The sequence below is a fragment of the Poecilia reticulata genome, chromosome 19 (genome assembly GCF_904066995.2).
Source record: "Poecilia reticulata chromosome 19, P_reticulata-male-v2, whole genome shotgun sequence".
NCBI lineage: Eukaryota > Metazoa > Chordata > Actinopteri > Cyprinodontiformes > Poeciliidae > Poecilia > Poecilia reticulata.
The window spans coordinates 12,472,423-12,488,696 of record NC_088848.1 but is presented as its reverse complement, the minus strand read 5'-3'; the positions used below and the strand labels follow the sequence as shown (position 1 = coordinate 12,488,696).

Sequence of the window (16,274 nt, the reverse complement as noted above, 5' to 3'; positions counted from 1 at the left end):
CCTTAAGCCAATATCTGAATTCATAATGTTGAAATACACTTTTTTTTCAGCCTGAGGTAATATGTCATTTATCCAAGTTTTGTCATCTTGATCTTTTTCTGCCTTTGGCAAATGAGCTTCCTCCAGTAAAAAAATAAACAAAAAGCCTTTAACTAAAACTGCAAAATGTTTGCGTAGAAAAAAAATATGACAGGAAAAGAGGGCTTCTCTGTGGCCTATAAACATCGGAGTGAGATAAAAACGCGGCTAAGAATCCTATCTTTAAGATCGGTGCACATCACTTACACAGTGAGGATTAGACCCAGACAGAGAGTAGAGATTAGTCGGATTGGCTAGTTCCCTAAGGGTTTCAGATAAAATTCTCATTCTCACACAAGCAGCAAGGATCAGATACATTCCTACATTTCTGCATCTGCAATTTTCATCTCCCCAGTCTGCACGGGGAAAAGTATCTGGGAATGATCAAATAAACTACAAAACACTACAACCTTGAATATAGCAGCTGTACTTTGGATTGTCTTGTTATTTATTCGTTCAGTGGTCAAAGGATGAAATGGAAACGGAAAAGTAATGTTTGATACGAAAATTGATTTCCTGTTGAACTGCATCACTTCGCGGCTTAACATTAGCCTACATGGAGGGAAGAATTAGAAACTGTGTCACAGTGGCATAGCCATCAGTCACACCACTGTTTTATTTGAGCAAATTTTCTTCATCCATCCATTCATCTGGTTTATTTGGGGTTGGGTTTATATCTCAATAGGGTTACATGGAGACGGATGACTCGCTGTGGCGACCCCTAAAGGGAAAAAGCCGAAAGGAAAAGAAGATTTGGGGTTGGGTTGTGGGGGGAACCAGCATAAGCAGTAGTTATGCTTATGCTGGTTCCAGCCACTTGGGCTGAGAAACATAGTCCCTCCAACGTGTCCTGGGTCTTTCTCTAGGCTTCCTCTCAGTGGGGCGTGACCGAGCTTCTCACCCTCTTGAGAACCCAGATATCCTGTGGAAAAAACATGTCAACTTCTTATATCCATGATCTTGCTTATCACAGCGATAAGCAAACTGCGGTGGGTCCTGATATCTACTTGCTTGCACAAGGTGAGCCAATAGGAGTCTCTCCATGGCCTTTGTGATGTGGGATTTGAGGGCTGTTGTCATCGTTGAATGAAGGATGAGTTTTCTTGATATCGGAACAAGGCAGGATGCCCTCCACAACAATGACAATGGAACCTTCTCTTGGGTCAAGCTAAGGTTGAGGAGGTGCTGCAGAATCTCACAGGCCTTCAGGACCCTAGGACTGACACCGTCTGGACCTGGAGCCGTATTCAAGGTTCAGTCTCCCCTGCTGCCTCTTCACCTCACTTATAGATACAGAAAAGTGGGAAGGGGACGCAAAGGGAGCAACAACATCTCCTGATTGCATTGAAGATCAATTTGTCAAAGCAGATAAGTCTGAGGTGGAAGATGAAACATCTTGACAGGAAAGCTGAGGGTCAGAGGAGGGTGGGACATCGGTTTGGCTGGGGGGCAGCGGGAGAGGAGGGCGATTAGTTTGTACCTGAACTAAACTGTAAAAGACTGTTCAGTTCATCAGCTCTGTCCAGAATCCCACGTATCTGATGCTCCTTTTGCTTGAAGGCTGTGATCTTCTTCACCCCTGACCAAACATCTCTGACATTGTTCTTTTGGTCTCTTCTAAAATGACATTCACCAATAAGTATTTGTGAAGCCAGCCAGCTCATTTCCTTCCTCTTTATTTTAAGCTTCAGTTTTTCTTTTTGTTTATCTGTTTCTTTTTTATAAAGTGTGGTTCCTGTCGAAGACAAACCCAGTTAATTACTTCCGACCAACCTGTCCTCGTTTCAGCTTCAGCAAACAATATCCCCGACAAACACAAAAACAATATATGTTGGCACCTCGAGCTGAATGGGGGCATGCATTACCCTTTTTAATTATCAAATAGCAAGATGTCTCAGTGACTGCTACTTCTCTACAAACAGCTTCTCCCCCTGAGCAAAAACATATAGCAATTAAATACCAAATTGATGGGTAGCGTTCGCAGAGAATATGTTTACACCCATATGTGGGATAATGATGTCCTTGGCAACGGATTAGAGTGGTGTAATTCATCACATTAAATGCCTGAGCTTTTGTTGTCGGTTGACTTAGAAGATCATACTTTCACCTCATCGAATGAATCGGATGCTGTATGATTACAGGCTTAAATAAATAAACAAAGCCATTTGTTTTGTTTAACAATAATTTATTTCTTTTTTTTATGTTTGATTGCAAAAACATCAAAACCACTATTTCACCTCTAAACTCTCTAAAAGGTGTTTATTTAAAATAGACACCTACGCTTGGTGTTGCATCTCTCCCACAGTGTGCCTTTGGTCTCGTCCACGCTTTAACACAGAACCATCTCATTTTTAAGATCGCTCTGCTTTTATCCTTTTTCAATATTTCTAAGGCTGAAGGAAGTAGTCAATAATAAATGACAGCCTGCGCCCCCAGCATCTCTTATAAACTTCAAGAAATGTTTTTCCACAGCTTAAAAATACATTAGATGTGGCAAAATTATGTTTCCACTTGATGTTCTCTGAGGTGCTGTAAAATTTTGCAGAAGTGTACATATGCCAAAGAGCACATTAATAACAATTTACTTTGATGTTAATTTTTTATTGTGGCTATTGAAATTAAAAATATGCTCTGAGGCATGACAGTGGCCTGGAAAAAAAAATGCCCTGCTCAAACACAGATAGTTTTATCCTGAAGGGTCTTCCATGTGTAACTAGGGAATGACCCCACAGGAACAGCTATTCATCGGGTGGCTGAGTGCACTGCTACAAGCAACAGAAAAATCTATATTTAGACTTTTGTCCTCTCTGCAAGGGAGCAATGAACATCAGATCAGTTCAGCAAGAGCAAGAAATAAAACTATTACTTTGACTTATTATGGTTTAGGATTGAATCTTCCTAAATCTATTTTATTCAGCATTTTTTATTTAATTTTTTTTTTGCTCCTCTTTTCTCCAGGTGACAGGCACAATGGGCAACATGAGGACTGGCCTCCACCAGCACCTCGCAAGGCTGGATGAGATCTTTGCCACAAGGGGCGACTACGTGCAGACCCTGCAGTTCATGCAGCAGATGGCGGACAACGTGATCAAACAGCTGCTGGGGCTGCCCGACTGGGACGAGGCCACAGTGGACCTGGCGGCCGTCGCTGATCAGACTGCAAATATAGAGTACTACAGGTGAAGACGAAGCCAGAAATACATGTCTGACTCGTTAGGTGGAGGGTGTTACAGTGGCTTGCAATTGTTTTCATACCCCGTGACATTTTCTACATTTAGGTATTTTCTTGGAATCTTATGCAATTTACTAGAACTAAGCAGTGGAATAATTGTAAACTGGAGGGAAAGTGATGCGTGATTTTCAACACTTGCTTTTCAGTTCTTCTTTGCTTTGTGTTGCTTTATCACATAAAATCCTAATGAGATACATTAACATTTGCTGGTTCTAAGATAAAATGCAAAAACCCTGTTTATGTTTATCATGGTAAGGTGCTGTATATGATAAAATGTCACCTTTTCACACCTGAGAGAAAGTGTTTCTTCCGTCAGATTTAAAATTCTGACTCTATCCATGAATATTGCACAAAGTTGTTGTACAGGCAAATTTATGCAGAGGGCAAAAGTTGAGCATGCATTTTGAAAATGCAGGCCCATTACAGAACGGTTTCAGGATGCAGCTATTTTGTGTCCAGGGAGTGAGCTGCATCTTCATACTCTGATGTCCACGCTAGGTGAGCTGTGAGGAATTTATGTGAGGAGACTTCCAAGCATGAGTCAAACTCCCCGCAGACGAGGAATGAAGCATTACGTGTTTATGAACATTATATCTAGATATAGTCCTTTGGTTCTTAGAGAAGCAAATATGCTCTACCGTATGATATCAGGTTTCTTTTTATAGATGCAGTCCCTGAGCAATTCAACCACACAATGATATACCTAATTTATGGGTTGGGAGTGAAATCCAGCAAGTCACGACCCGGATATATCACTTTGTAATGCATAATACATGATTTTACATGCATGCATCACCCACTTATTTAAAAAGTGGCTCTAACATGGAAACTAACTTACCAAGCGCAATGTGTGGAACTCTTTCAATTATTTGAGATTATTGGCCATTCTGACATCAGTCAAATATATTAATTAAGATCTTTGTTGGGATCTTTTTTCAGGATTTCCGAACATCTTTCAATGTTTCTTTATTTTATTTTAGGTTTTTGTGGCAATTTTTCACTGAATATCAGCCCATTTCTTGAAACTGTCAAAAGATTGTTTACCTGTGTAAGTGCACTTTACTCCTATGAGTCATTCAGCCTTTAAAAAAAAGCTCAATAAATTCCAAAAATGAACCAATAGTAACATAAGTGTCAATTTGTTTTTTTTTTGTTTTTCAGTTTTCAGAATATTTGACCCTCGTCATAGGAAGTGACTATCTTAAAATAGTTAAATATTACTCAGACCCTTGCACATATCTTGTGTTATTGCTTTTTGTCACACTTACACATTTTAGACCATCTAATTTTAATATCATATGACAAAAGTTTGAGTAAATTTAAAAAGCAGTTTTAAAATTATTTTTTCAGGTAAAAAAAAAACAGGCATCCTAACTAATTGCGTGCAGGCTTGAATTCTGCCAGAACTTAATAGGTGGTGGCGCAGGGGATGAGCACAACCCACATAAGGAAACCTTAGTCCTCAACGTGGCTGTCACAGGTTCGATTCCCGGCCTGATGGCCTTTGCCGCATTCCCTCTCTCTCAATACCTTGCTTTATTGTCTGAGCACTTTCAAATAAAAACGTTCACTAGAGCCAAAAAAAGAATCATAAAATAACTCAAACAGGAACTATGTGACGGCATGATGTAGGCTGAAGAATTTTAAGAAGTAGCTTAAAAAGAAGGTTTGTTGTATACACTGAGGAGAGCAGCTGCTATTACCTTTTCGTTATCTCTACAGGTCATGGACCTGTAGTTCTTAAATATTCTGTCTGCTCTGATTCTCTTCATTCTTCTATTGTGTTCCATCAGCTCCATCATGACAGGTCGTTTTACTTGCAAAAAACTTTGTGATTTTAGTGGTTTTGAGAACATACTTGTCAAATCACAATGAAATAAGTGTGCTGTCATCAGCGTGGTAGAATACTTTGCAACCCCACTTTTAACCTGTAGGGTCAGTAATTAGAAACAATCATCAGTTGGTCCGTCCATTGTTCGTCCGTCTGTCCGACCGTCCGTTTGTTTGTTGTTCGTTCATCCATTCATTCATTCATTGAGTGCAAGCCCAGCATTAACTTTTCAGCTCAGTTTTGTTTGTTGTACACACAGCAGCACTGCTTTCATATCTGGATACTTGGCAGTACTGTACATGTCTGGGATAGAGATCCCAATTTCCTCCCAGTCATATTTTAATGCCGGGTCAGGTTAGAGCATTTTCAGTCACCGGCCCAGTGGCCTTTCAGCATTTGCAGACATGCTGTATGTTTGTATTGATCTGTAAGGTGACTCCTCTGCTTTGCAGATAAAGTAGTCCCATGCTATTAGAGTGGGCTATATTGGCGGGCTGATACTACAGCTTTCATTAGGCTTGTTTTTAACACTTCATCCGGATAAATAGTTCCTGGAAGGTTTTGTGTGTTTACAGGAATGTGTAGCTGGACGCACTGGTACCGAGCAGCAGCATTTCCAGAAATCGATTCATAATGCTTCGAAAGAATTTAGATTGACTTACAGCGCTGGTGTAAAATTATTCGAATCCACTGAACTTGTTCACGTTTTATGATGTTACAATCATAAACTTTTATGTATTTTATTGGGACTTTATATGTTGGACCAATGTAAAGCTGCTCATATTCATAAAGTAAAAGGGGGTTGATGCAAATAAAGATCTTAAAGTGTGGTTTTCATTTGTGTTAAGCCCTCCTTAATCAATACTTTGTGCAACCTATGGGAGTTTGTCTCTCCTTGCGCTAAATATTTAAAGAATGGTCTCAAACTCCAGTCCTCAAGGGTCGGTGTCTTGCAACTTTTAGATTTCACTCTGCTTCAGCAAACCTGGCTCCAATATTAGCTCATTAGCAGAGCTCTGTAGAACCTGAGTGGATGCTCTTGAGGCAGTTTAGCCATTTAATTCAAGTGTCCAGGACCAGGCAAACATCTAAAAGTTCCAGGATTGAGAACTGCAGTTTGTGACCAATGCCTTAAGGCATTTGGCTGGACTGGATTCTACGTGTTTAGGGCTACCTATCAATAAAAACCCTTGAAAATGCATAAACATTTTGGTTGTAACAGGACAAAACATTTTTTGTTTGCAACTTTTTATAATAAAGCTTTCACATTTTCCTCCCTCTAACCAAAAGTTCCTTAGAAAACACTTTTTTGTGATGCTTACATGAACTCTCTCCACCCCCTCGTGTATCTGCACTTTCCCCAGTCTGACTAATTGGATTAAGGATGACAGAGGCAAACACGGTGGCACCACAGTGCCTCCCATGTCGACGCATCAGCTTCTCATGCTTCACGCTGTCAGTGAAGGAAAAGATTAGACAAGGGAAAAGCAGTGGAAAGGTGGAGGTGAGGGAGAAATGAAAGGCTGAGAAAGAAAGGGGAGGCTGGCAAAACATGGAGATGGGGCAAAAGATTAAACGAAGAGGGGGAGGAATAAATAAAAACAGACGTACATGAGAAAATCTGAGGTTTTGTTGAGTAATGAGAATAAGGGGTGGTGGGAAGTAAGTCAAAAATGGAAGAGAATATCAACACAATGCTGAAGAAGGATCAGAGCAGTGGAGCAAAATAAACCCTGATGGGAATAAATAGACAACAGCGACTGACAGGTAGGAGAGATTGATAGATCTTAGTGTAGGAGTGAAAAGTGTTTTTTTTTTTCTCATCAGAACATTCAGCCATATGGATTCAAAGGGATTCATAATTAACCAGCTGGACAGATTCTGTTGTGTTCATCTGCAACTTGATTACTATTCACAGAACAGATGGTTGTTACTAAGGAAGACAAAGCCGGTTCTCAAACACACACATTCACAAATCCCTACTATGCTATACATGTCTATTAATGTGAATGTTCACATTCACATCACATGACCTCTTTGTTTTATCTTCCACATCTTCTTATCTAACAGACTCAATAGAAAATGTCAGTTTTTTTTCCAGTTTAAACTTTCTTTTTGTATCTTTGTAATTATTCTGGGAGATTGTGTTTGAAAGTTTAATCAGACTTGGGTGACTGCGTGGTTTGAAAACATTTTGGTTTTTACATCTGCTGAAGAAGAATTGAAATCCATTTGCTCAAATAACTGTTCCTGCTGCTCTCTTTATGGAAACCTGAAATGACTGAAACGTAAACTTGAGGTTGTTATTGTATTTTATCCAATTTATTATTTGTTGTTTTAGCATATTAACTACCTATTTCTTGTAAATGTGCTTTTATTTTGAGCCACACATACCACTTTTTTGGAGGGGGGATGGAGAAACAATAACCTTTAAAGACCTGGAGTGTCTCTTTAAGAAATTCCCATTGTATATTCCTACTGACATCCATTCACTGGCAGCAGTTTAATTTTTGTTCTTCCGCTTGTGTCTCAAGATGGCTAACCTACCTGTTGCTCCTCATCCTGGACCTGGTCATCTGCCTGCTAGCCTGTCTGGGCCTGGCCAAGCAGTCCCGCTGGCTACTCACCACGTAAGTCTACATGCACTGAGAAACTGCTACTTTTACATGGTCCGTTCTGGTCATGCATATTGTTCTCTGTTTTAATAAAGCACAATCAGTAGGACAGTATGAAAAGCTCACTATATAAGCTACATAGCAAAATGTGAGACTAGCTAACTAGTTAAACAAAAGACAAAATAAAAGGGAAAATTGTTCTCAGCTGTAATTGAAATGCAAGTTTAACTTGCTGAAGTGTTAGAATGTCAGTACGCAAAGTTAACTTCTTTGAAAACAATTTATTACAGATTTTAGATTCTATAGTTATATTTAACGTACATTTCATAATCGGTAAAAAATCAACCTGATTGAAAACTACTGTTATTTTATGTTGAGGGAGTCGATGGTCAACATACCGAAACAGTTGTTGTCTTTTTGGGGCATTTCCTTTTTCACAAATGATGATTTGAAAAGAGTTTTTCCTGTAAAAATTGAAATAAGACCTAAGGGCTGCTGGGCTGCGGAGCTGTTAGCACTGTGGCCTCGCAGCAACAAGGGCCTGGGGTCAGGTCTTTCTGCATTGAGTTTGCATGTTTATAACGTAGTGAATAGTGCAGAAAAAAAAAATCTAATGAAAATGCATTTAATGTAGCTGGATCTTGGACAGGATATTCAGTGCAACTCTAGATGGAAAGAAAGACGGAAAGGCAGAAAGAAACGTATCTTTTGTAGTAGTTAAACACACTCCTATCGTGATAAAGTTGCTTAATTACATATAATATGCAGCAGAGGAAGAAGAGATAAAAAGAGGTATGCAATGATTCATTTTAAACTGGGGAAGATCACAGGAGCGGGTGTGGGGTTTCCATATCTTCCCATGGGAAATATTCTGTGTACAAGGCAGCTAAGCCCTGGATCATATCCATGTACAAACACGGCTCTGCTTGCCCCGTCTTATTTGACCGTTTGCCTTTCAGTGCTGCCAGCAGGAGGCTGAACTATCTCAGAGTGTTGCCGTCTCAGTGGCTTTTGCTCTACAAATTGAACCGGAGAGCTGTGAGGAGATGGGTAGCTGGGCCATTAGATGCTATCTACAAAATAACTTCCTGAGAATTGTTATTCCACTTAAACACTTGACCTGCTTTAGACATGAATTAGAAAATGTCTAACTCGAGCAAACATGGCAGATGTTTGGAATGTCATATGGTAGACGATTAATTATTTAGCTTGGTCTTTTAGAATGTTTTTCGCATGAATATTTAATGGATTTGATCATGTAGAAGTGACAGGAAAACAAATAGATTTCTGACACACATTGCTTCTCTGTGCATGTTAAGGCTGTTGTCAAGGAAGCGTTTTCAAGAAGACAGTAAATCCATTGTGGTCTAAAGTGATTTGGCTGACTGTTCCTCTGTCTTTTTTTAGTCAAAGTGGGCTGAAGTAAACTTGCCCTGCTAACCACAAGGACCCCTATCCCCTCCTCCCACTTTACCCTTTAACCCCAACACAAACACAAGGCGAGTTAGTGTCAAGGGTGGCTGCCGTCCCAGCGGAGGCTCTCCTCCAGTGGAGTGGAAGTGGTTGGAGGCAAATTACACTCTAGAGGGCTACCAGCTCCTTGTGGTGCTTTGAACCGCCTGACTGGGTGTTGCTGAGACATAGAGAATAACAGCTTTGACAAGACTTTAAACTCACATGTGAAACAGGGAGGGACAACCATAAACTTTGCTGTAAACTTTATCTTTATCTTTTTTTTTTTTTTTTTTTAAGGTCGAGCCCTGTTCTTGGAGGTGTAGTGATGATTAAATGCTGACATAAAACTGACATGTCAACAATGTGAGCGCATAAGAAATCTGTTGGTAAAATTATATCTTACCCATTTTATAAACTGAACTTTATGGATCGGAAGTGCATCCCTGAACAGAAGAAAATCGTTAGACCGGTTATGATCAACGACATGCAGGAAGGCTTTTTGGGAAGAGTAATAAACAGCTTTACAGGGGAAGCGAGCGCTGTGTCAGTAACCTTGAGTGTCCATTCCGTGAGCCATCTTGCACTTTATAAGTTTGATTAAAAGCAACAAGAACTAAAGCAAAGCAGACAGACCATTTTAAGTCCATATCTCTGTTCCTGTGACTCACCCTTTTAGTCCCGAATGTCTCATTAAAACCTCTTTGTTTAGTATAAACTATAGTACTTGTAAAACCAAACACAAATTGCACTTATCAAGATGCTTCTAAAGAAAGTATCTGCTGAATATGTGCTGAAAACACTTATTTTTCATTGCACTTTAAGCGCAGATCCAAAGCTTATCTTTTTTTTTTTCTAATTTAGCCCTACTTTGAACTTCTCCACAGCTTTTAAGGGTTAAACTGATGGAGAAAAATGTCCAGAGTTACTTTTTCATTAAGTTACTAGCCATCCAGCTGAAGTTTTGGTTGAAAGGTTTGAGCTTCCATATGCTACTGTATCTCTACATGTTCAAAGCACAACTGTTAAGAAAAAACTTTTCTTTTAGCTACATGAAAGCTAAGATAGTCTTCATTTTGCAACAACTGTAAATATTCACACATTTGGAATTGGTGATGTTAAAAAATGCAACTTTTGAAACATAAATGGACTTTTCTTTTAGAGACAACATGCATAGGCCATTCCAGAGAAAAAAAAAATATATATTTGCCTCTCATGCATGTGCTTGCATTTTTCATCCTTTCCAGTTGTCACTTCCACCAGTGCATGTCCGTGATGCTTCACAGAGATGTGATTTTGGACTTCTGTGCCTATTGTATACAATAATAATGACCTTTTCTAACTCGTGTGTCTAAGTGCAGAACGGAGGAACGGCAGTTCTTTAATATTCAACGAGTCACCCAAAGGTTCAGCTGTGTTCTAACAGCAAAAAAATAAAAAAATAAAAATCAGGTCACAGGTTTTGAGATGGTGCTCAGAAGGACAAAGAGCGAGAAAGATGCCATGCAGCTTTGGAATATTGGTTAATCAGAGAATACCAAGACATCAACCTTTAAAGCACATTTCAAGATTGTAAGTTTTTCTCACCGAAAGGCAGATTTTGGATGCTTAAAATACCTATTGGTTTATGTAATATTAAAAGCATCAGATGCCAATCCCATTCCATCTTCACAGGGATTGCAGCTTGAGAAGCGAAACTCTGACATTCCTCTCCCAAGCGATGCTGTAGCTCATTCAGGGAGATCCCAAGATATTCCCAGGTCAGAATGAAAATATGTCCTTCCAGCAACTTTTGGGTCTGCCCCAGGGTTTCCTCTCAGTGGAATGTGCCTGGAAAACATCCATAGGAAAGTCCCCTAGAGGCTTTCTGTTCAGATGCCCGAACCAAAATTTCATGTTGAGCTTTAGTGCATGTTCCCTTACAGATGACTGAGTTTCTCTTTCTTTTCCTCAGGAAAAACAGTAGAAGCTCATTTCAAAACTTCCATTCAGTTCAGTTTAATAATACTTTTTTTTTATCTCAACTGGAAATTAAGTGTTGCTGTAAGTCAAGTCAAGATCAAGAATCTCCAGAGTTGTTGTGAACGGTGATGCTGTGGTAGAACAAGAGGCTCAACATCTGGTATGGGTTTCCTTTCTAGCATCTAGAGTCTAGAGTGAACTTTGCTGGGGAGGTTGAGGAGTCTAAAAGTACTTTCTTACCAAACAGAATTAACTCAGTAAAATCATGATTACTACCAGCGTAAACAGACTTTTCAGACCTCTACAACCCAATTGACGCTTTTCAGCAGTTTCATTTTTTTAATACCAAAAATTAAAAGCATCTCTGGAGTTCTTAAATATAAGTTTACGTAGAAAAAGACAAAAGAAGAAATACAATGAGACATTTTATTTAGGGGTATCAACTATTTATTTCACGACTCACTGAATAGCAATTTCAGACATCGGTATGTGGAGGGGCTACAAGCAACACTGATTATAAATATCTAAAAGTGTCTTTTTTGGATATCTATTGAGAAGTTTTCACGAAGAAAAATATGTGGACTACTTTGGGGCTCTGTTTGACTTGGAAGAATTAAATCAAAAACATTTATCAAGTCTATTTGAAATAGAAATTTGAACTTATTTTCCTTGAAACTACCTCAGGTACACGTTTGTAGTGATCTCCAATTTTAATTCCAATAATAATTCCTTGTTATTAGAGTAGTAAAATAATAATAATGAAAAAAAGATTTAATTGGAGATTGGAACGTGGTCTTATTACATGTGATAATGACCTTCCATAGTCCTGTGTTTCTGCTTTGAAGGACTTTGTTCTTAATTCACCCTGCTAATATCAAACCAAAATAACTATTTATTCATTAATGATAAAGGTTTATTCATTTTCTGGTATGAACAGTTGTAAAGTGTTTCTTTTTCTTTTTAGGAGAGAGGAAAACCTATTTTCTAATGTGATTTAATTCATAGTGACTGGTGTGCATCCGCCATTGCATCATCTGCCTTGCTCCGTGGGCCTCTGTGACTATTTCACTGAATCTGCTTTGCTTGAGGTTTATACCCCACTTAATGCTTTTCTGTTGAATTCAGGGAAGCTGTTTGACTACCAGAGCGCAGGATTCAGTTACATAGCATCGCTCCGTCGCTCGGCCAGAACTCGACCTGCTGGCACTGGAAGGGCAATCTGAGGACATTTTTCCTCTCGTCCACCCAGTCATTCAGTGTAACACTTGTTCAAAGCCGGTCGCATGCTTCTGTAAAGTCAGACGTTCGTGGTTATATCAGTAAATCCTGACCATTTGTGCCTAGAACTTTTGAAAACAAAGCTGCAGTAATTTTTGTGCACTGTTTATCTTTTAGTTGATGAAACAAAATAACCATTTTATGTAAATTTAGGATGTCTTAGAAGTGGCACCCCACAGATTTATTGGCACCCCTTAAAATAATTTGCAAAAGGCATTAAAACAAATCAATAATTTAAATATCTTTTTGTGAAATGCCAGATAAAGTGCTGTTGTTATTATTATTATTATTATAATCTCCAGCTCATTGGAACATAGTTGTGAATTTCAGTCAGCTGACTTTTCCTCACTTACAAGAAAGAATAAATTCAGTTGTTTGGAGATATCATCAGGGTTTTAGTTCACTGAAATGAAACAAAATCTGAGCATCCGCACGGGTGACGAAAGTCCCATCCATTTGCAGGGCCATAATCAGATGCAGGTCAACGGAGCGGAGAAGGACTACTGACAGCTTAGTGATACTGCAGTTACAACTTCAGAGACATTCATGTGGACTCCAATGTGTTTTCCAATGTGCAGGATCGTTATCACACTTCTTTTCTTTTCTTTTCTTCATGGCCCAAACTATTACTATCTAATGGAGACTGGTGATAACAAGCTTAAAGTTAGTCACTATTACCTGTTAAATGAGTTGTTAAATGTCTTCTGAAATAATAAATCAGAATACTGTACACAGCATTCAGTAGACGACATATCATTGGAGTTGACTTGACATCAAAACTTCCCAGACCTCAGTTCAACTAACAAACAAGTGTAATCCATGTAGAGTGCATACAGAACGAAAAGGTTGTGTAGCTAACATCTTGGTTCTACATCACACCCTCGTTGATCTAATAGAGTCAGTGCATCTGCTGCTTTGACAGCAATATTTTCTACACTCATTCAGTAGAATAGCTGTACTAATCTAGTTTGTCTATTTTTTTTTTTTTTTTTTGTAATATTCATCTGGATCTGTCTGCACCATGTCAGTGTTATCTCCTAAAGTTGAGGAAACATGACTTGGTAAAGAATTTGCTTGAGATTTAACCCTCACTGAAATTAATGATTTGCTGCTTTGCTATAAAAAAAAAATTAGCAAGATTGCATTTCATTAACATGTTTGTTTCATCAAATCACCTCCACTTCACAGGAGTCTAGCAGTCTAACAAAGTTAAAGTGGTGGTTCAAAACTATTCACTAGAGACTAACATGGAACAGGACTTACATTGGTTACTATGAATTTAAATGTTACCGTGACCTAATGAGTTACCATATTATTAATAATAAGTTGAAAAATCTCAGTTCACCCCTCGTTATTGTTAAAAATATTGCCACTGCTAGTTTAAATCACAGCTGTAGATTCCTCTGTGGTGTAAACTAAGAATGGAATGGTCAGGATTGAGCATACTGCATATAGAAATACATGTTAAAAACCACTCGGTTGTTGGCTCATCTGCCTTTGATTTAACATAAACATCAGTTCATCTGTGGCGTTGCTCCGCGTCATGCTGCTGCTCTGTGACCCTGCAGGATGATGGTGTTTGGCGTGCTGACACTGATCCTGAGCTGGACTTCTCTGGGCGCTGACCTCGCTGCTGCTGTGGTAAGATGATTCACTTCCTTCCTCTCTGACTCACAAGCCGTACAATGAACTGGTCATTACTTCCGATACCAAAGACAAGCATAATGAATGGTGTTATCTATTTGCATTTGGGGAAAATGATAAATGGTTTTCCTTTTTTCACAAATGGTCTGATCTGCCTAAATAAATTGCGAATGCAACATATGTTGTGTTTACGCAAAAATCAAAATCTGTGAAGATAAAAGAATAAAATAATTGTCAATTTACAGCTCACCACAAATCATGTAGGAGACGCAGCAAGCACCTAGAACATGGTCTGAACATATGCCGCTATTGTTTACAATTGGGTGAACTTCTCCTGATTCATTCACTCAATCTTTTTTCTTAAAAACAACAAAAACAATTCAAATTGATACCTATGCTTCTATTAGTGTCCAAATTACCGTTCAACCTTTCCCTTTATATACTTCAGTGGCTTCAATGTAAAGAAAATCGTCCAACAAAACATGACAAAAGATGTCTTTGTTTTTGTTATTTCTTAAACTGTTGACTTTTGTACAATTTCTTGCTTAAGCATACAGTATCTACTATTTGTAGTATTAGCATCATCCATGTATCGTATGCTTAAGCTGTTTAATTGCCAGTCTGCAACCTCAACAACCTCTACTTTTCATTTAAAACACCTCTCAAAGCAATGAAGACATACACACACACACACACACCGCTGAAGAGTGCCGCTTCACTGATCAGTCTCCAAGTCTAGTGATCACAGTTGCCTTTTTGTGGCATCAATTTGTTTTAAGGCCTTTCATAAAACTCCACTTTGCTAAATATAGAGCGATTAAAGAACAAAGGCCCAAACAGACAGTCTATCAGCATCATCACACTAGTATGAATAAGCTGATTTAAAAGCCGTATTATGTAAAATTGACATTTTTGATGTTTACATCATGTTATAATGTTATTGCTTTATCAAAAACATACATGGAGTGTTGCCTTTTTTCATGTATGTTTGTGAAATCCTTTAATCTCCCAACTAGTCATCTATGAAAAACGCCTGTTTGGACCTTCAGCTGCCTTTAAGGCGAGGTTCCTCCTGTAGCTGCAGGAGGAACCTCGCCTGCAGCTACAGTCCGAGCGACTCCCACTCAGCTCCTTCAGACTAGCCAGCAGCAATTAGCAAACATTTAAGCAGCTGAGCCTGTTAAACAAAACAACACAGAACTTTGGCATGGCTATTTTTAAAATGACAGTTCTTTAATCTGCTAATGTCAAATCCACCAAAATGAGTACATGTTCACACACAGCTATGGGTTATGAATGCTTTTGCAAGATTATGGTAAAATCATCAGGCTCTGCTCTACCATCCAACTTAATGTTAATAGTGACTCAACTCCTTTGTCACAAAAAGCTCATTCTTTGGTAACAGTCGGCTCTTTCAGAAGGATAGTTTTCCACACAGAAAGAATCGTTCAGGAATGATTAGAGGTGCCGACTGAGTCCAATTGAGAATCTGTGACAAGGCCTTAAAATTGCAGGTCACAGGTGCACTCCTTCCAATCTCACAGAGCTTGAGGTATTTTAGAAGAATGGGCAGTAGTTTAACTCATGTGCAGAGAGACATACCCTGAAAAACTTGCAGCTGTTGAATTTAAATGCAGGACCAAACTTTTAGTTTTATAAAACCTAGAGAACAACCTAGAGTTAAACAAAGAAGGCCAGACTGCAAATGTAACATTAAAACATATCATAGCAAAGCAAATGAAACAGAGCACAAAAATACAGAGAAAAAAATGGAGGTATTACCATGAGAATGATGCTGTAAAAAATAAGGATGGTAAATAATGACTAAGACTGATTGATGTATTCAGCGGTAAGAAGCACAAGATTGTTCCGGTCAGTGTAATGAGTTGGCATTTAATACTGATAATAGAAGGATCAGATTTTTCATTTCTGATCAACCTGCTATTGGCCAGGACTGATCAATCTAAAAATCTGAAAATGATGGTGATCAGACAACTTGTCTTTCTATCTGTGTTTTATTCAAAGTCAAATTTCTTAATTTCTTATGTGTCTATCTCCTGCTGACTGACCATACCTTAGGCAAAAATAATACCTCAAACTGTGCATCTCAGATGGTCTTACACTTATAAAACGAACAGAGAAACCTGCTTCTGTTGAGGAAAACATTCTTCTTTGCCACCTT

General features: G+C 38.7%; 1 protein-coding gene across 2 annotated transcripts in view; it reads left to right on the top strand.

Moving 5' to 3' along the window:
• Positions 1 to 16,274, top strand: part of ttyh2 (tweety family member 2) — a 61,156-nt gene that overhangs the window by 34,901 nt on the left and 9,981 nt on the right. For both annotated transcript variants that reach the window (XM_008437265.3, XM_008437264.3), the window contains exons 4-6: positions 3,037 to 3,257; positions 7,676 to 7,771; positions 14,017 to 14,089. In XM_008437265.3, the coding sequence (XP_008435487.1) occupies positions 3,037 to 3,257; positions 7,676 to 7,771; positions 14,017 to 14,089 (390 nt within the window). The remainder of the gene's footprint in view (positions 1 to 3,036; positions 3,258 to 7,675; positions 7,772 to 14,016; positions 14,090 to 16,274) is intronic.